The sequence below is a fragment of the Choristoneura fumiferana genome, chromosome 4 (assembly GCF_025370935.1).
Source record: "Choristoneura fumiferana chromosome 4, NRCan_CFum_1, whole genome shotgun sequence".
Taxonomy (NCBI): domain Eukaryota; kingdom Metazoa; phylum Arthropoda; class Insecta; order Lepidoptera; family Tortricidae; genus Choristoneura; species Choristoneura fumiferana.
Window position 1 is genome coordinate 6,646,485 of NC_133475.1, and position 22,777 is coordinate 6,669,261.

Sequence of the window (22,777 nt, forward strand, 5' to 3'; positions counted from 1 at the left end):
AACGAATTACGAAGCTTCTTCAAGCGAAGGTGTTATCTTCTCGTAATTGAAAACAAAAGTAAGCAAGCTAAGTTTCTACGTATTTCTGTAACTGTGCAACGACTCAAAAAAAAACACTAATTAAATCACCTGTGCTGCCTGCCTAGGCTAGGCTAAATTTTATCTCGAAAAAATACAATTTTTTCTCTGTTCTGTTGTTCTGTGTGATTTTTTTTCTGTTTTCTGTAGGAAAGTATCGCTTACTATTTGTGGTGTAGAATAAAGCGTCATTGTATTATATTGTATTGTAATTTCGCGAGACAGAGACAGCAGCTAAGCGATTCTAAGCTAAGCTAAGCTAATCTAAGCGATTAATTAAAATGCTGATGAACTTAGCTAACACGAAGCCGGTAGTATAATACAATGACGCAAGTCGAATCCCTCGGGAGTTTGATACGCACGTAGGCTGTTCCCCGGAATGCGGTCGAGCAGGAAACGGGGGAATGACCGCCACAGCCACTGCCACTAACAACTACATCTAATGTGGAATGCCAGAGGTGAATGAGATTTCCATCATCGCGGATAAGAAATGGTCAGTAGAGGAAAAAATCTCATCTCACCACTAGGAACGGTAATGATACTTAGAGCTGGAAATGACGTAATTTGTAAAAGCAACATTAATTATCTTGTCTTGAACAAAATTATTTCACAGCTTGTAGCTGTGATGTGAACTAGTTTCGGAATATGAATGAAACCTTACGTTTGTTAAGTAATCGTTATTCTTATTACAGAACGAGGGCGGAGTGTTATAGTAGGTAAGCGGTTATTTTAATGAAAATTGTGAAGTTTTTGGGTAAGTGTAGTTTAGGCGATTCAGTGTTTACACGGTTGAAGAGATTCAGGTTGTCTTTATGTAAGGGTATTGTATTGTTTGAGGACAATGACATACCGCGGTCGGAAATTGCAGAGCGATTAGAGTCGGCTCGACTGCTGCATAGGTATCATTGCATGTTGATGCAACGCCGTATTTCGAAAACTTCGAATCAATTTTGACGTCGTTACTGTATTTTTTTATTATATTTCCACCAGTATAGGTAACACAAAACTTGAGATGTGAAATGGCATAGCTTTTAATTTTGAAAATAAACCTTGCAAGGCAAGCAAAATCGCAGAGCTTTTAACCAGCCGCACGTGGCTTTTCATTCTAAGTACCAATTCGATAAAAACTACTTGAAGGAAACTGGAGAGTTTGCAGGGTGAAACACGAAATTTATTGCTAATGGGTACGTAATTATAAGATTGGTTTTTGGAGTCTTTTTGTATTTTTTATTTCAACTCCATATTTTGTTACTTTTACGGTCATCACGTAAAATCCATATCGAAAAAAAAAACCAGAAAAATAAGACATGCGCTGGGAATCGAACCCAGGTCCTCAACATTCCGTGCCGCGTGCTATACCGCTACAACACCACTGGACAGGAGTACAGACACGAATTTCTCCTATGCACCACATATTTCAGCTTGTTTGTTTCTTATTTAGTCACTTAAGCAGCGACACTAGCGACATCTATGCTGTAGCCCTCATCGAGAAACTTTCAGCACTCCATTGGAACTAACCGCTCACCCGGACAAGAGATGTCGTTATTAAGCAATCAAATTAACATTGGTTTTTGGAGTCTTTTTGTATTTTTTATTTCAACTCTATATTTTGTTACTTTTACGGTCATCCCGTAAAACCCATATCGAACCCATATCCAAAAACCAATCTTAATTTGATTGCTCGCGCCTCGCTAGTGTGTAGGTATCTACGTAATAGAGGTAGATTAGAATTCTTACTTAAATAGGCTGTAGCAAATCTGGTAGACACGATCCATATAACAAATGTCACGGACAACACAACAAACAGGACACAGCACTCACTTGTGTAGCAACAGAAAAACAACATTACTCAACGCACCTATCTATTCAATAATCTAAAGATCGTGCAAGACAACATACATCAAAATGAGTAGAGTAATTTTGAAAGAGTTTCCATAAGTTACTCACGCTGTTGGCAGAATGTAATGAAGTGAGCGTGACTAGTCATAGGTCACAATAAGATAAAAACTAAGTAAATGTTTGCGGTCTGAGACTGCCACTAAATTATTCGAGGCAGTCATAGAATCGGAGAAGGTATAGCCAAAATATAGTTTATTGACTCATTATCTTCGCTTGCCAACAATTCTTAACATTACCTATCTATCTCAAGTACGAGCAAGTACTTATGTTTGTTTTTTCTCTCGACGAAATTACTTGCCTAATTATACCCCAAATCCTGAAGATATTTGTGAAAAATTATGTCCAGATTATGTCTTATAAATACAAAACGATTTCCAACTATTTAAGCAACTCCTACTCGTACCTATATCTATATAAGACGATGTTGTTAGAGGTCCCAAATTTTAATGACGAATTTGTGCATTTCTCTTAGTTTTATTGCTAATCAACGTAAAAATTGCAGTGGTTTTAAATTTATTTGGTTTATTCAATCACCCGACTGCCGCTCGTATCCTGCCTCGTTATTAAATTTATTCACTTCCCTACACATGTTTATAATCCGTAATCACATAAATTCTCACGCGGTCTGGCTACTCACTGACTAGTTTTCCTGTTCTAAATGTATCTTATCAAAGAAACTTGAGTACCTACCTAGTAGACGGTAGATGGAGTGAGATTTGATGCATCTAGACATCTAAATTTTTTCAAAGCTGTTGTTAGTTTGTGGAAAAAGGAGACAAGAGAGCAGTAACTAAGTTAAACTGTCTTCTTCTTCTCTACTACTTTCGACTCTATTGTCCTGTCAATTGTTCAAAAGTTAAGAGTTCGATGAACTAAAAGAATTTCCTTGCTCATCCGCGACCTTAAAAACCTTTAAGGACCCTTAAGGTCGCGGTTGAGCAAGGAAATTCTTTTACTTAGTTCATTGATATGGACCTCCGCAAAGTAACGCCTGATTCAATAAATTAGTTAAAGAGTTCCTCCTTCAAGAGTTCCCTGTGCGAGTACCTATAGAATAATAATCAATGCAAAACTTTGACCAAATGTCTTTCGATTATTTCGAACCCGGATAAGTACCAAAAAAAATGATGCTCCGGTTATATTAATAAAAATAATAATATCTGACAGAGACATAAGAAACAAAGGTATATCTCGCACATATGGTATTAACAGATAGTTGTTGCCGTTGTTGATGGATGCAGTTTAAATTGACCATCCAATTATCTTGCGATTAAAAAAGCTCTACGCTTATTGCTTAAGTTTTTCTTTTAAACAAGGATCCCTGTTGTAAACAACCTGACTGTTAGACAAGTGAATGCCCTCTTGTCCCGAGTGCCTTGACATAGTTCAAGCTCAGTTCAACTTTGCACCTGTCATTATACTATACGATATAGTTTAAATAACTAGCCCGAAAGGATATTGTTTGAACCTAAGTGCTAACCCGTAAAATTATTGCTATAATGGTAATAGAGCTGTGAAGCAAGTTGAAGCAACGTAAGGGCTTGTAGAATTTGAATTGCATGAGATATTGCAAATGTTTGAATAGGATATAACTTATTACCGTGTTGACTAATATGCTTTTAAATTTAAACTAAATCCAATTTATCATACCTCTTCTGGTTTATGCACATAATTCTGGCCTGAGTAAGTAACTAGACTTCGACGTCTTCCAACACAGGTAGATAATTTTAATAAACTTGTGTGAGAATAAAAGTGAACCCAGTTAAGCAAGCTTCTATTCATGGACAGTGAAACTTCCCATAGGCCGCCTGTCAACATTGTCATGGTTTTTTTCATCGTTTTTGAAGACGACAAGCTGATCTATTACGTTAAAAGCATTTCACATTAACGAATCGGATGCATACGTACTTAGTACCAACACAAACGCATGCATCATTTAGCTTTTTTATTAGAAAAAGCGTGAGAAAAGACGTGGGACGTGGGATACGTTGGATTCTTTTGAAGATGGCAACATTGTATAATACAGTTACAATACTCACAATTGCGCGAAGGTAATAGAAACTAAGTACGTAGTTCATTGTCAATTAAATAAGGCTAGTGGAAAATAAAAATATTAAACAACGTCTTTATTATAGGGCAGACTGCAGCCGCCTGTTTTTTTATGGTATAGGGGGAAAACGAGCAAACGGATCGCCTGATGGTAAACGATTACCGTCGCCCATGGACACCTGCAACACCAGAAGAGCCACATCACAAGTGCTTTCCTTTTAGGACGTCATTGTTTTACCAACAAACCCTTTTTAGTAGAAACTGTGAAAAGTCGTCTACGTCGGCGCGACATACGTCAAAACAGCCGAGAAATTCACAAAGGGGACATGCGCAGTGGATGCCCGATCAATGCACCCCTGCGGTGCGCGCGCCACCCTCGTTCCGGCCTCGGCGGCTTTCTACGCAGTACATCACAAAAACACCGTCTGGAAAACCTGGGCGCACTCATCGGATCGCCCTTGAACGACAAAAAATAGATCAATCAAGACTATAAGCTATTCAATCTGATTTTACGTGAGCTACGTCGCCAGCGAGACTCGTTACGTCTCATTCGGTTCGTTAAGGACACCCACACTTGCCGCCGTGGGGTCTCGGTGTTGCATTCAGTCAGTTGGATCGCGTGACTCATAGGATTATCCCGAATTCGGTCGCAAAATTCGTTCCGATAGCGGTTTTGGTGTTGTTGGTTGGAGCTGGTATCAGTGCGTGTTCGAATGCCGGTTGCCCGGCCGCGAGTGTGTATGAGCGGGCCGCAGAGCCTGGCCAAGTGAGGCGCTCGAAGCCGCAGGGATGGAAGACGCCGAAATCTTCTATGACGACGACACTGAAGCGCAGTGCGATATGGTACGTCTACGCTTAGTCTTCTATTTCAGATGTCGCCATTCTACTACTACACTCAGAGTAAATGCAGAACATGAAAACATATTAATAATTTTGAAAGGATAACAACGAGGCGATAGAAGGGCTCTACCTTACCTATTCAAATATCATCCATTTTGCATTTCGCCATTGCTGGTGCATTAGTAGCCGGCTTTTCCTCACTGTTTAATAGGATTTGACTTTAACCAGCTGCGATCAATTTTAAGAAGCACATTCTATTCATCATTGTAAACGAGTAACTACTCACATCTGCTTCATTAACCTTGATTGATCTTTACTAATTGCGCAAGTTGAGTTTAGGTCAAAACTCTTCAGAAGAGAGCTCTCTGTTCCAATTCGACATAAAGATTACACGACCACTTTCAATAATACAACAACAAACGTGTAAAAAGTGTAGGTGTTTACAAAATGGATGCCTGAATTCCAATTGCATAAGTCATTCAATGTCCTCAAACAGTTTCCAGGTACGGATTCTTTATAAGCGTGAATACGTAAGCAAAGATGCATGTCTGTATCGGCAGTGTATTTGCACACCAACATTCGGAAATGTAAAAAGATTTTATGACGTAATTTTAAGACGGAAATGCAACATTTTGTACATAAAGTATTAACCATATTATCTGTTACTATTATGTATTCACATAAAGATAAAGTACCTACCGAGTTAATTTAGGATTAGCGACATGGTAGCGATCACAGGCGATATTTACAGGTTATGCCACAAATGTGAAATGAGTTTAAAAGCTTTACCTTGTTAAAAGATAACTTTAACGGTGTACGCTAAAGAAACAGCGTTACAACAACATAGTTACCCAAGTACTTAGTTTGTTAGTTGCAATCGGTCAAATTAAACTAAGAAATAATTAATTACCCACCATACTACATAATCTAGAAGCGAAATTAATTAAGGTTGCATAAAATGTGTGAGTGTATTATATGTGAAGCAGTTGCTTAAAGATATTACAGCACGAAAGATTGGTAGGTAGGCTGTCTGTTGTTTGTTTAAGAACAATCAGTAGGTAGCCCTTATCTAGGGCAGTCGAGTGATAATATTGCGGCAATTATTAAAACATAATAAATAATGATAATAACAACACGTAGAATACTTAATCAAACAAAAGAAGACAAACACAAAATAAAGTAAACAGCCTGCCGTTATTGGTTTCATTAATTTATTACAAAAAGATCTAAGACTCGACTGTCTAAAAAAACTTTACATAAAAACTAAGAAGAATAAACAAGGCTAGTGTATAACCATTTAATCAAAATAGTAACTTAATGAGTGGCAACTGTTAATGTTTAAGTTGTGTATTTAACAAAGTTCAGTTAAATTACTAGACATGTCTTATAAAGAGACAGCATCACATTTTTTTAACCGTCAGTTAACACTAATCAATGGATGGTGAAACAGCCCCTTAGAGTTTTTCATAACGCAGTCAGATTTTAACAAGCTTTTATTTAACTTTCCCTGTTCGTTTATTTAATTGTTTATTTATTTATTTGGGTCAAATCTTGCAACTTAAATTTAACCCACTTCCAGTACCTACCTAGTCCAGTCGACTTGAAATTTGGTAAACTTATGTAAATCTGGTGACAATATAATAATCTGAAAGTGACATCCTGGTAGTCCGGCCAGGATCGTCTCCACAGGACGAAACTCTTCAACGGTTAACGGCATTGACTTGAAATTTGGTGTTCAAATGTAGTTTGGGTGTCAATATAAGTACAGTCAGCAAAAAAAGCTTGTATTAAAAAGTAAATTTTGACCTTCTTAGTAATTTTCTGGGGACCTGTGCACAGGCCCTCACGAATAACGGTAACAAGATTGAATCAGTTATAAATTAGATGTACCCACCTATTTATAACTTGTGAAAACAATTTCGTCTAACATGCCCGGGTTTCCGGTCGTGAAATGCAATAACAATTGAAGAAACAAATTGTGATTATCGTTAAAGTTGTAAATTGGAGTGTACAACGCTTAGAGCCTTAAGCAGAACGGAGACGTCATGTGCACTAATTAACATACAAAATAATTTGTTTATTTCCACGGAAAAGGCTAGGTAAATAATGTGGGCATAAGAAAAGTCAAGACAACAATGAATTTGTTTATCACATGTGATCAGACAAAATTGAAAACCCACCCACCCACGCCTATAATCAAACTGGCACAAGGGACTCACTGTAAAAAGCTAAAATATTACTATTATAAAAATATTAATTAATTAATTATAAAAATAAAAATATTAATTTTCTACTGCTGTAATTTTCTACTACTCGCAGTACTCGAATTTCAAATTCAGCGCAGTTTTCCACCATTTTCGATTGGTATTTTGCACAAATATGATTTCGGAAATTAGCCCCCACCTATGAGCGTTGGTCATCACTTTGGGAGAGGGGTAGGCTTGTCGTTGACCTCTCCGGTTGGCTTAACGCTCCAAGGCGTAGCGTGATGAAAATACTGCTGGGTTCAATTGTCGAGTGAAAGCTTTACAATGGACGCAAGGTGGAATATTAATCTTCATCATGTCACTGGCACAGCACCCATGAGTCCGATTCGCGAACAATACCGTTTTTGTGAGACCAATCTCAGGTTTATTGCAGGTACAGTTACTTGACAAAAATTTTATTCAGGTGAAGGTTGCCATTAAAACGAATAATTTATCTTAATAGCAACGAAAAATATTTTAAAATAAGTTTTAATGTACACTTAAATAGACTGCTGCTAAGTTTATTAATTAGTGGTAGAGTCACAAGTATATCGAAAGTAAGAAGCTAGAATTGTAAGTTCGAAACGAAAAGTAAATAAATTATGCATGTATGAACCTAATATGTATGAAACTAATGGTGCCTTTCTACATATTTAAGAAATGCCTACCGAGTATAATAATAATAATAAATATTACGGGACAATTCACACCAATTGACCTAATCCCAAAGTAAGCTTAGCAAAGCTTGTGTTATGGGTACTAAGCAACGGATAAATATAATTATATAGATAGATACATACTTAAATACGTAGTAAACACCCAAGACCCGAGAACAAACATTCGTATTTTTCATACAAATATCTGCCCCGACACGGGAATCGAACCCGGGACCTCAAGCTTCGTAGTCAGGTTCTCTAACCACTAGGCCATCTGGTCGTCTAGTCTAGAGTATAAAAAGCAAACTCAAATTTAATCCTAACTTGTCTAATTTAGGTAACAGAAAAATGCTGCGCTTTTTACGATAGAAAAAATTGTTTTCCACACAAATGTTACTTAACTATTAGCTCTGAGTTTGTTTTATACCTATGGCTTTGCAATACAAAACTGTGTAAATAGAAAACCTCAATCGCACCCTTGAGTATGACTGTACTTTCAGCCTCTTTTCTAATAAATCCAGTTCTATAAAACCGATCGTATCGAGGCAGTGTTCGTCATTAATTGTCTGAGAACGGGCGGGTGGTGAATAGAAATCATAATTAGTGATTTATTGTGCCCAATGTCGACCGTTTGGCTTGAGAGTTCGACAGCTCAAGTTCATAATGTGCACGTAATAGATTACGAAATATATTGACATGTACATAAACTTTCTATCATTATATATTTGATAATTTAGTAAGTAAGCTGTTACTGTGGCATTGAAAGATGTCCCTCGCACATTCCTCTTTGTATCTTCTCCCATTCCCTCTCGTGTTCAACTTTGTTAGTTAAAATAGTTTTCGACATGTTTTCCCAAGCCCAATTAATTCTGGAGATGAGCCTTGTGTCCGGTGTTATGGTACATACCTTTAAATGTTGTCTTCTTCGTAGTTGCAATACTTTTGACAGAATTATCATAGTCTTCAATTAGTATTGATAGAGAACATCTAGGCTAGAACCTTTCATGATAGTTTTCCCGTAGACTTACACACTCTAGTTTTAGTAACTTACATGTTTAAAGGAAAGCAATTAGATGTTTTTTTCTCTACGCTATCGCACTGGATGACAATAGCCGGGCACAAAATGTGATTTGGTACATTCTCTAACAGGGTGTCATGCACCTTCAACCTAATCATGTAAAATCTATATTATAAAGCAAATGAACATGACATGAATGTATATAAATAAATAAATAAACAACTGGGCACTAGCCCAAACAAATATTTGAATGAATATTTAAATCCTGGAGCAATAATTGTGGGAATGGGCCGAATCAATGATGTAGAGTCAACGAGGAGCCGAATTCGGGTAACGACCGCAATGATGATCCACTTTGGAACATTGCTATACAGCTAAACTTTAAATTGAACTGGACGTTTAATTCAAGATAACAAAAGCGAATAGCTTCGTGAACTCGTGAATCGCCTCGTTCTCTCGCCTGCCAAGGTCTTCGGTACGCCATCGTTTGTTACACGGAATGGGACCTTTCCAATTGTGAGAACGTAAGTAGTGCCCGTTGTGATGATTTTGTGCGTGCAATCTAAAGCTGAACAGGGCTGGTTATACCATAATTGCATGGAATGTGGTGGGTTGGGTTGGTACCTATATTTACGAGTGAAGCAAGTAGTTAGTGTAGTGCAGATAGCTCTTCCATGGTTACCAAAGTCATCCGCCATAATACAAATATAATAATTGATTTTAAATATTCTTTTACACAGGTACAGTCGAGTTCATAAACTTGTGAGCAAAATTTTAATCATAAATATCTGAACACGACTCTATTGTTATCCGGCGTAGAAGCGTGTTCAGATATTATTGATCACATTTTTACTCACAATTTTATGAACTCGACTGTGCCTGAGTAAAATTATAATGTTAATAAAATCTTGCATTTCGATTTTCACCTATGTACTTCCAAAATATAGGTACTATTGTCGTAGAATTAGGTAGGTATATGTGTATATTAGAGCTGTCCCTTAGCTTACCTTTTACAATGCTGTAATTAAAGTACAGTCAACAAAAATGGTCTACAAAATAAAAATAAAATATTAACTTATTATCTTATTAATGAAGGCTAATCTCCCAGCGGTAATATAATTGGGGATGTCTATTTTTTTGCAATGTGTAGTAAATCGAAAACCATTTCGAGATAAATGCTTTTTAACTCGTTTTCTGTAGTTATTTAATTTTAATATAATGTAATTAATTTATTATTTAACAAATAAGCTATGACCTTCATTTGACATTGGTGTAAATTGCGTAACCGGTCCAAGTCGTACTTTATTCTGTGTGGTTAGAACTCTTCACAATTTACGCGTGGATTATACTACGGAGTTTGATTTGGATCGGCAATCTGACATTTGGCACTGACAGTGCCGGCAAAGTGTCATTACTGTAAATTGTCATTCTTGTTTGTTTTGCGACGAATATTGTATTGAGCGGAATTAAGTAAAATACCCTGGCTGTGTTTATACCGGATTCCGATGACCTTTTCTGAATGAATTGTACCTTTGGTTAAACCGGACGCCGATCTTTCTGCACTTACGACGACTTACACTTCTCTCTTTGAAAACAACTTGGCTTGGTCCCGGATACCGATCGTTCTGCACGTAAATATCACGGGACAATTCACACCAATTGACCTAGTCCCAAAGTAAGCTAAGAAAAGCTTGTGTTATGGGTACTAGGCAACGGAAAAACATACTTATATACATAGATACATACTTAAATACATATTAAACACCCAAGACCTGAAAGCAATATTCGTATTTTTCATACAAATATCTGCCCTGACACGGGAATCGAAAGCGGGACCCCAAGCTTCGTAATCAGGTTCTCTAACCACTAGGCCATCTGGTCGTCAAAATGCTATGCCTTAAAAAAGTTAACTAAACAAGGTGATACTGATGAAAATATAATGTGAGTAGTTTTAAGGTTGAAAATAAAATAAAACTATTTTGGTTGTTTATTCACTTTTTATTATCTCACTTTGCAAATTAATCACACCGCATGCTTTAACAACAACATCATGTTCATGTAACTTACATGTTTATGGTTTATGACAGAATGGGGTTTTAAAAGTCTAAACTCTCTTAATTCTTCTGATAAACCTCTTAACATGTACTCTGAGACTTGCTATTACTTTGTCTTTATTACTTCTGCTTTACTAGGCTTGATACCAGAGTACACGCTGGGAGGGCGGAGCAACTTGACACCTTTTGTTATCAGCTCAGTTTCAATTTATTTGAAGCCTCTGTCTGCCATGATGACTGAGTTTGGTGGCTAAATATCACTTTTCTAAATCTTCTTCCAGCTATAAAAAAAAAAACTAAATTAGGTTCATGGTACAGAAGCTTAATACGATGAAAACTAAATTACATGGGTACATAAAAAACGGCGTTATTTATTAGATTTATAAAATAAATGCTAACTGAACCAGATCTAAACAATTAATTATAAACCTCCTCTCCTTACTTAAAATAATACTATACCATTTTCTAAAGTTGGTATTTTGTGAGCCCTACTCATATACAAAATAATTAAGTATGTAATATCTGGAATTCTCTGCCCTTTTTACTGCACTCCAACATAAATCAGACATGACTCAAGTTTCACGCATGATAGTGCATCTTCTGCAAATACGACAATAGTTATACTCGTATTTGTAGGTTAGTAAGTGTATAAAATAAATTACTTACGTTTAGATGATCTTCACAGCAATAACACTGGCGTTTTGAATCGACATCGATATCTTATTTATAACACCATAGCTTTTTCAAGTTTTTATTTACGTGCACAAAAGCTTTTTTACTATTACGGCTAGTAGTGTTGGTGCGACTTGGTACAATACATTTTTTATTCATCTCGGTATCCAGAGGCAAGCAAAGTTCAACGAATAAGCAGGTTCAGTCCAAGGTACTAGCACAGGTCGACGAGTAAGTATATTAGGGTAATCGGAATCCAGGGAAAAACAATTATGTTACGAGGATGGAACGGATTGACAATAGTGAAAGTTGGTTGACGGTTGACACTAAACTTGACCACAGATAAAAAAAATAAAAATAAGAGGGTGCCACATGACAAAGTCATGAACTAATCAACTATGTGGTAGCACTTTATCGAATTGTGACGTCATCAACCAAAATATTTTCAATAATTAATTTTGAAAAAAGTAGTGAACTAAATGAAAAAATATTGAAATTAGTTTCTTATAATTGACTTTTCTGTACAAAAAAATATAAAAACCATGGGTAATTTTTTTAGACATCCCCAATTGCAATCGGAATGTTGCCAGATATTTTCCCAAGGAGGTTTCGGCTTCTTCCAATAGTCTAATCCAATAATTATCAATTGAAATAATAATAATTTAATATAACTTTACATATACGAAGTCATGATTTTAATGAAGGTTGATTTCTTAATGCTGTCTTTGACTTTATCATTAGAAGAGCACGAATCTACTTTAATTTTCTTGTGATTTTTAATCATCATCATCCCAGCCTATAAAACGTCCCACTGCTGGGCACACCTTTCAGGATGAAAGACCTTGGCCCGTAGTCAGTCCCACGCGGGCCCAGTGCGGATTGGGAGCATCACACACATCATTAAATTGTGATTTATTTATTTAATATACTGTATAATGCTATTGATGGTATTAGACCTTCAAAATCCTTTTGAACACAACTTAAGCTAAATTCTGAACTTTCAACATTAGAGGTGGCGGATCGCGGAAGTACAATTAAAAATGTAATCAACAACACAATGCTACAAAGGCACTCGCTCTCTGCTATGCAACTAGCATGCAGTTCTTTGGCTTTACTTCCGTCAGGCGCGGAATTTAATATTAGAACAAGAATGCCATCGTTCCTAGGTTTTTTAAACAAATTAATCGTAGGTAACATGCATTTATTTTGGGTAGGTACACTACATAAATACGAAAAACGAAATTCCGAAAGTCGGAATCACGAACTTCAAAATACCGATTTTTATAATTCCGAATGTTTTATTTAAAGCTCCTAATATGACTATTCCGATTCTTCATAAATCCGATTTTTATAAATCAGAAAATTAAAAACATCTAAGGTTTAAAATTTCGATTTTTATAAATCCGAATTTTAATACACCGAACAATAAGAAGTCTGACTACTCGGACTCAATAATAATACGAAATGTCAAAAATACGAATTCCGATTACTAAAATACCGATTTTAAAAATTCCGTATATCATTACACCGATCAATAACTTACCCGACTTCTAAAAGTAAGCTTAGTTCTAAAAAAGTAGTAACTGTTATTCATTTTCAGCAATGTGACACAAGGTCGACGGAGCTCCGATTCGCGGAGCTCTTATTCCGCGTAGTTAAGGCGCTTCGCGCCTTGACGCAATTCTAATCTAACCTAACTAATGCGGGTTAATTTACCTAAATTGATTGATATTAATTCGAGATTTGAAATTCAAGATTCCGATTATTAAAACCACAAGGTTTATTTTGCCGAATGTCATATTTCCGAATTAGCAATGTCATTTCGGAAATTGAATAACCGAAGACTGTACTTCGGGCCAATAACATTTCGTGTTTTTCATTCTTCGGAGTTTTAAAAAGCGCATGTATTACAAAAATCGATATTTGAAATTCGGAAAAACAAATTTCGTGTTTTTAAGTAAGTAATCGGAATTACATGTCTTAAGAATTGTGAAAATCGGAGTTTTGAAAATCGTAATTATCCCCTACTAATACAATGATGACAAACAAAAAAAATACTACATAATACACAAAAATTTAAGACAAATTAAATTCAGGAAGAAACTTGAACAAATATCGCAATAATATATGTATAATTAAACTGAAATAATTCTCTACTTAGAATACCTACATTGAAATGTTAATTGTGGATCACTTCTATCGCTGCCTAACAACACAAAAACCACACCTGTGTCATCAAAGAAACTGGTGGGCTGGCTGCTTTGAGAACAAAATTGTACAAATAGGCTTCGGAGAAAACAATGATTTGATTATGCTCAAAAACAAGTATACGTTGCAGTTGGAATGCACTCCGTCTGTACTGGCCCTATAGGCTAGTAGACTACTAGACTATAAAGCGCAATGATGAACTTCCTTAGTATGCACAAGACTTACGGTACAAATAATTTCAGAACAGCGACGGCCGATGCTGACATTGAAACGGTACTCCGGGAACAATTTATTTTATGCAGGCAATGATTCGCTAACAGCTTCAATTTACTACAGCTATGAACGAAGCCTTACCGTTATTAAAGGGCTTGCAGACCACAAGGTGCATTCAAACGCTTTTAACCGTTTCATCTCATGTTGAGTTATGTGAGCGAGTACCTATGGCAGGAAAATGAAATGCTCAGCAAAAGAAAAATGTTACACAGCCAAGTTTTTCATGATGAAAAAATATAAATTTTGATACATATTCTGTATAAAAGGCTACGGATTAATCGCAGTAGTTTCTCTAATATCATATTAAATATTTCATTTATTTTAACTATTGCGATAGCGTTTTAGTACCTATTTTACAATTTAGTAGGTATTCATTGTATTAGTATCTACAATGAGAGCAGCAGGGCTACTACGAAACTCGAAACTCGAAGTTCGTGTCGTGCTGTCCCTCTCACTCTCGTATTAAATAGTATAAATGTCAGAGGGACCACACGACACGAACTTCGAGTTTCGTAGTAGCCCTGCAGGTCATGGGCCAAATATAGAAAAGTGACCTTCGTAAAAGTCTCACCGTTTTCGAGATATTTCTGATTGTTTGAAAATGTATATCCGCACTAAGATTTTAAGTTGTGTTATTCGGAATTGTCATTTTTTTACATTTATTTTTATTGCAAAATAATCCTGAGTACTTGTGATTTCAGAAGCAAAAAAAAACATTGAAAAAATACCGCCCGCCTGATCGTACAATGCCTACCTATTTACTCTTGAGTCTTGAGCTAAAGTAATACCTAACACGCTGACTACCTTATCCTAGAAGCTAAAGTTTTTCTGCATAAAATATATTCCCCGGACTCGACCGACGCAAGTTGGATCGCTATACTCGTTCCCGTTTCTGAACATCATATAAAGCAATCTGCATAACCAATATCCATCCATGTAAGGTTCGTTTAAAAACTGCAGAAACCACTTCGTCTTATTTAATGCAGCAGCGCAGTCGGGTCGGTTTAATGGGCGATTGTTAGTTCTATGGGGAATGCCATCGTCTCGCTTTTGGCAGCTTCGTACAATAAATTAAACTAGGTAGGGCTTTGTCCAAGTTATACTGAAAGATATTTATATTTTGTTTAAGTTATTTCTGTCTCGGAATAATTCATAGCTTGTGTCACTTTGATGTTTCTTTATTCGCTAACGGTAGGTGTTTGAGCTTGCTTAACTGCTAGCACAAATTATATAATACTCTGCAAGTAATAATAGTGAATTGTGACAAAAACAACTCACAATGATATCAAATGTGAAAACCTTTGTATAGGGTAGTAACCTTTGGCATTAATCTGCAAGATAACGTTACGTTCAGATTGCTAATTAATTTTATCCATAATGTTGACTGTAAATTGTAAATAATTTCCAGTGGTCTATCGCAAATAATAAAAACCCTTATGTCATGATCATGACCAGACAAATCGGACCATTGACTAACGAAACAAATTTTAATGTTTACATGGATTTTGTTACTTTCAACGCTTTCAACCAATAATTTTATAATATGTGGAGATACGTCATATTCTTACAAAACATCTGAAAAATATGCTCCAAACCCCGCGTCCAAACCAAACATAGCAGAAACACATTGTCTCATTCCCTTTTTGTCCTTTTTGCTATAAGCATACGGTAGTCATTTTCTTTGACATCACATGCGGTTAGAGTTAGAGAATCTGAGACTAATTTGGTGTCTTTTTCACGCTTCATTTTCTTTGCGCTAATAACATCTATTCTTTTCATAAATATAATTAATTGCTTCCAACAGTCCCACAATTAAGTCACAGGTACAGCTCTCCCTAGTAAATATTTTGGAAGATATGTAATAGTGTCAGACGACGTGGTGGCAAGTCACAATCATGTTATCGCCGCATCTCTCGTACTTAACTTAAGTAACACCAACGCAACGCGCAACCGGTCGCGTGGAGCCTCCAAGCTCTGATAAACCCGGCCAAGTCGTACAATGAGAACTGCTCGCTCATAGTCCGATCTGAAATCGAAAACATGTTTGTTTAATTTCGTTTGGGATTGGACTATGTAAAACAAATGTGTTAACAGAAGACTCGATAAATGATTTAATCCAAGGTTACTCAAAGTGGGGTACGCGAACCCCTAGGGGTTCGCTATTCGACGGTAGGTGGTTCGCGACAAGGTTTACGTGACTCCAAAAACCACCAGGCTGCAAACTAGCAAGATGATTAAGATTTGGGTTTTGGATTTGGGTATTTTTATTTCAACTCCAAGTTTGTTACTTATTTGTTTGTTTCAGTTTGTATTTTCGTTGGCAAGATGATTCTTACCTATATTTGTTACCTTTTATTGAAATAAATAATATACAAATGAATGATGATGATTGAAATAAAAATAACCTTAGTTTCTCCAACAGTCAATTTTATTACTTTCTTTGGGGGGGAGGTAGGGGTTTGCTATCGTCTAGAAACTTTAACAGGGGTACGTGGAGCCATAAGTTTGAGAAACCCTGACTACTCGTATTAAAATTAGTTTAATTGAAAAGTATAATTTTAGCGAAAATATCTGAATATATATCCTTTCAAGACCATAAAGCTAAGATATATGAAGGGGCATTTCAGCTATGATTTCAGGTTGTAAGTTTCTCTCCTACAATAGGAGAACAAACTAGCTTATGTACACTTATCCTTGAATCCCAGTTGGTAAATTTGATTTATTCTGTTCTTTCTTGGCTACACTTATCCTTGAATCCCAGTTGGTAAATTTGATTTATTCTGTTCTTTCTTGGCTTCGGATTAGACGCAGTGCACAAGCGTTCTAAGTGACGGTATATCTTTCACATCAATTGAGCTCTAAGCGGTTGTGGTATATCAGCCGGAAGCCGGCTGCCCCTACGGTCTTGTGGTCGACGCAACAACGAACTGTAAAAAAAACCAGCAAACATATGTATATCACGTGAATGGACATAATATAACACTTTTAGTCAATGTGGTAGAGTTTACCATCGATAATAATAGTCGCTTTGTCTACATCCAACGTAGGTATATATACGATATCTTCGAATGCGTTATCCATCGATCCAGACAGGTGCTTGACGACTCTAAAGAAAGTGCAATAAACTGTACAGCAATTAGGTTCGTTTATTTACACACCATGCCGCGCTCACTCCCCTAAAAATACAAATACTTAGACAGATTATAACAGCAGTATAATTAGCTGACAGTAATCCAGCTTGTGAAAAAGAATAAACCAACCATTCATTGATTTTTAGCTACGTGATCGAAAGAAGTTGCGTATTGAAACTTATTACACAAACAAATTTGTTCCATTAACTGTTTACAATAAAAATATTAGTTTGACAGACGTGTCGCAACTTTCGCTGTGCCGCGCTCTTTTATGTCGTGTGTCACGTTCAGCTCACGAAAGGGCTGACAAATTGAGTGAGCGCCTTCTCACAAATCTAATTTCGTTTGGGACTTTTGTGCCAGCCTCGATACACAAAGGCAGCAGTAAATGCCGGCAGTCTATCGCATTGATTATGTACTTTTACTCGGCAAGAGGCGAGACACCGCCCATTGTGTACGCAGGCAAATCGACCAACGATATCGTGAGAATATAAAGTTGTTATTTAAAGAGTTGAAAGTTCGACGCCGTTACCTATTCATCTGTCTGTGATATGATAATTTAATAATGGGTGATCTATGCCTCAAAGCAACATAATAACGCCCTTTGCACGTAAATATACAGCTAATGGCGCTGATGATTTTGTAATAGAAGTATGAAAACATGTAAGTAGACATACACATCCATTAAGAGATGTTTAAAAGCTGGTATTATTCTAAGTTGTTGGTTGAATAAATAATACGCTTCATACCGTACGTCGGTTTTATTTTAATCAAACAAAAAACTTAGTCATAATTAAATTAATTAGAGGTCAGCTCAGCGCGTCCCGGAATGCATAATTTGCTTTATATGAATGCCGACGAATAAAAAACCTACTCTTTTCCTGAAATCAGTTTCCTGAAATCATTTACCGTAAAAACTTTGAAGATGTATCGAAGTAGTTATTGAGTACCTATACTTATATCCTATAGGTAGCCAGTTTTCTACAACTCTGTGGTCACCTCTAGGCTTCATCCACGTTAGTGCTGTTAAAATTTTAAAAATATTCGTGCTTTTATCCTCCAAAACTAAGTATATGCTATGACAAACCCCTCACCCCTTACTTGATGATTATAGACACGCCTTTGATCAAGATATCAAACTTTAATTTTGTTTTGCTCCCACGCTCATTCTCGTCCAATGATCAATTTTTATGATACACACAAGAGTTGATAAGAAGATCACTGACGTCCATTTTTTTTATGAATAAGTAATGATTCATTTACCCTTTATGTTTCTACCAATCCTCAAGTTGATCTCCCATTATTATTGTGGGACCTGCAATAGATATTTACATATAATAGTCTGTACCAACTCTGCCAACCTGATCGTAGCGTACTCATACATAATTCATGAGTATCAGTGACACAGATCTGCATAAAAATCACTCTTTGATACGAAGTTGATGTCTAAAATAAATAAATAACAAGACACTGCTGAACTGGACAAACTTTACCTGACTGTTACTTGACCAGGTTCAAGAGTTTAAATGTGTCCTTTTTAGGGTTCCGGAGCCAAAATGGCAAAAATGGAACCCTTATATATAAACTATAGTTTCGCCATGTCTGTCTGTCTGTCCGTCCGTCCGCGGCCTTGCTCAGGGACTATCAATGCTAGAAAGCTGTAAATTTGCACGGATATATATGTAAACTATGCCGACAAAATGGTACAAATTTTTTTTAGGGTATCTCCCATAGACGTAAAGTGGGGGTGATATTCTTTTCTCATCCAACCCTATAACCTATAATGTGGAGTATCGTTGGATAGGTCTTTAAAAACCATTAGGGGTTTACAAAAATGATTTTTCGATTCAGTGATTTTTTGTGGCCTGTAATATAAGCAAATAATTAAAACATAGATCATTCTCCTCAAACTGAACAACATTAGTTCAGCGACTTTTATAAATAATTTGTTTTTAATTTTTATTACACTTTCAAGTTTATTCGAAGAAGCAATGTAAAGCAAAATGCTTGATGTTTGTAGCGTGAGGCACTTGTCCCACCGCCGACGATGAGCGAGAAGCGAGTAGAGCGAGTAACTAGAAACGAGTGGGCGAGCAATGAAAAGCGAGTGTTCAAGCACGACGGGCGACTACTCGCTCCACTCGCTCGAGCCGGGCGGCCGCTATTACTTATTCTGTGCTAATAGCGCTGAGCGAGTATCGTTGAGCTAGTTTTATAGCTCAGCGAGTTTTTATAGCTCTTGTCGCTACGACAAAAGATGTAAGAGCGAGTTCTCGCCGGCAGTGTGAACCGCCAGCGATCAACTATTAATATGTCTCTTTTATTCACACAGGATCTTATATCTTTTGTTCGTTTCTTGAGCGAGAAAATAGTCGATAGCCAATCGTTTCCTCGCCGGCGGTGAGACAACTGCCTGACAGGCGACGTCAGTTGCGTTCTAGGATGGCGTACATTGATAGCAGTATTTAATTTGTATGAAAAAAAGAAAATTCAAAGACTTTATTATTTTTTAAAAGTCACTGAACTAATGTTGTTCAGTTTGACGAGGACGATCTATGTTTTCATTTTTTGCGCGTATTACAGGCCACACCCGATAGATAGACGGACAACACAGTGATTCCATAAGAATGCGGTTTTGCCAACAGAGATACGGAATCCTAAAAATAAACTGTTAGATTGCGGTATAACCACTCATTATACCATTGCTTGGTGGTTTCTCATGCCTCTACGAAACTACTCTAGATTATGGATTTATCGCTGAAAACACCCCAATTGAATAAAACAACACTCACTATTAGTTATTAAGTAGTCAACGAAACGATGAAACATTCGCCCCGCGTATCGCTATATGATAATACCCGAGGTTGATTGCATCATGAAGTATTCAACAAGGCCTCCCTCAGGTGATTTGCGTTTGAATTTTAAAATATGGCCGGTATTTCCCTAAGGATTATCCCTTGTAAGTAAACACCCCGTTATTCCGTTCATTACAGTCGTTGCTTTGTTAAAAAATATTGTATTTGCAAAGCCATTAAAATGATGCGATTAGGTAAGGTACTCGTAGAACGAGAACGAGTATCTACAATATATTAAAATGTAGGTCGTTCAAAGGAAGAAATCTCTTTTGCAAGGGGAGGCCTTTGTTCTACACTGGACGTTATCCGACTAATGACGATGATGATGGTAATTTAATGTGACTATCACCGTAACCAGATTTTACGAGTATTAGGGGCTGTTTCACCATCCATTGATTAGTGTTAACTGGTGGTTAGGTGTGATGCCGTCTCTATTTGTTTTGTTAGACGGAGACGGCGTCACATTTAACCGTCGGTTAACGCTAATCAATGGATGGTGAAACAGGCCCTTCAAATAGGATTTACTCGAAATTATACGTCAAAGAAGAAAAGTTACAATCCATACTTACTAATATTATAAATGCGAAAATGTGTGTGTTTTTATGTTTGTCCGTCTTTCACGTCGAAACGGAGTGACGGATTGACGTGATTTTTGGCATAGAGATAGTTTATGGGTTTGAGAGTAAACATAGGCTATTTTTTATCCCGGAAAAATGCACAGTTCCCGAGGGAATCGAATTCCAAGCGGGTGAAACCGCGAGAAAAAGCTAGTTTGAAAGACATCAACAAGAAAAATTGACCATCCTGTATATCGTCGAAAATAAAACCTTGTCTTATGGTGAAATTGTCAAATTTGATGTATGCGAAAAAATGTGTGTTATAAATTAAACTACACAATGCCTGTTATCGAATAGAAAAACAATTTTAAGCTACCTTTTCTAATGGCAAAGTTATAAAGGTTTTTAAATTCAAGATTAGACAGAGAAAGACATACTGGCATGTGACGTCACACGCCAGTACCGCCATACTTGCTGCATAGAGAAAGCGTTTGAGAAAGAGACAGGTATATAGATTTTTCAAAAAATCACTATAAGCCAATTTCAACCGATTAAATTTCTCTTCGCTAAACACTATCTGTTTATCTATATTTTCATAATAATATTAAGATATGGCAAAATCAGGAGTTGTCAAATACCGTGTTGGTATACGATTGGTACCCAATTTTTAGCTGCTTTTGGACCTTACGGGAATAAATTTTAAATTGCATGCTTAGTATTAATTATATACCTATTAAATAATTCCGCATGAATATAACTAATTAGTTGTAAGACACAAGTGTATCAAGAATTCAAGAGCATTCTAACTGCCAACAAACTGCTACGCAGTTTGGCAGTGTAATTTACTTTGTAATAATTTAAATGTGTCATTATGAAATAAACGATTAATAATAATAATAATAAATCGACCACTTGTATTTACGTCCACTCAGGAATATGACGAATTGTAAATATGTTGCGCCCGAAATCATTAGACAACATTCAAATTGCTTATTTAATTTTGCTCCTAATTTATAATGATATTATTCCATTTGGGTTTAATTAATTTTCAATAAAATAAATTTGATTGTAAATATTTTTCAGCACATTGTGACAAAATTCACTCTGGTTAATATTCATTTTGGTTCAAAAACAAAATGGTCAATTCAAGTGGACGATTTTCCTTTTGTACCGAATGACAGTAAATCACCTATAGGTATGAACTGTTTTCACGGTTTATCAAAACTACCGGGGTGTTCGGGGCAGAAATAAGAGGGTGCGAGAAAACTGAGCACTACATGCTCTTCGTGCTCTATTCTTATTTAAAACAGTTGAGCATATAATAGAGATGTTTAAGGCAAAATTTATAGATTTTATGCTCTACATTTTCGCTGCTGTTTCAATAAATCTTATAAAAAGTTTAAGAAGCGAGATGTTTGCAAAATAAGTTCAACAATTTTCGTGACCTTTGAACCTTGCATATTTTAAGACGCTAAAACAATATTATAAAACATTTGAGACGGTTCTTAAGAACGACAAAATACAGATTTCTCGAGTATCATACTACTGATAATATACTGGTTTCTCTAGGTACTAACCTGCTGATTAATTCCGGATTAATTTTAAAACACCTTTTATCCAAGTTACAAATTCGTACAAAAATATTAGCTTGAAGAATGTGATGATACGCATTCAATAGGTATCTATCTGGGTACCATCAGCCAAATATGTGCTCTACCACCCTTAAGTTGGTAATCGTTTGCATGTCTGTCACACAATAACTCCAATAGACCTGTATGTCAACTTGAAAGTTCGACTTTAGCGACATATTCATCTGATAGAAACTTGTTTAAAAATTGATAGACCACTTATTTGGCTGATGTACACGCTGATGTAAATACTTTTCAAGTTCGCAGGTTTGATCCATGACCATGATTGACACCCAAGGTTTTGAGCAAATTTTATGGTGACGCATTGAAGGACATATGTACCCGTCTTTACTTTTATGAGATTGCGTCACCGACTAGCTATTGTTTAGCTTGACCATCCGCTGTTCCTTATAAGTTAGCTTAGCCACCTACTCGAAGTAGGTACCGTATGGTAGCTTTTGCGATAAATAAAAACGACGTTTTTTATTTTAAATTCATAAACTCATACAGACTCAGACCAAGAAGCTTATACTCGTATTGATCTAAGGTTTTATACTCGACCCGTCTCGACATAGATAGTAAACTGTAGAAAATGAAAAACTGACGGTCATTA

The 22,777-nt window shown here is 36.3% G+C and overlaps 1 protein-coding gene across 1 annotated transcript in view; it reads left to right on the top strand.

The window, feature by feature from the left end:
• Window positions 1–4,408: 4,408 nt before the first annotated feature.
• LOC141427362 (uncharacterized) overlaps window positions 4,409–22,777 on the top strand; it is a gene marked incomplete in the record, with an annotated part of 87,063 nt that continues 68,694 nt past the window's right edge. Inside the window, 1 exon segment of the mRNA XM_074086702.1 lies at window positions 4,409–4,869. Coding sequence (XP_073942803.1) covers window positions 4,816–4,869 — 54 coding nt within the window.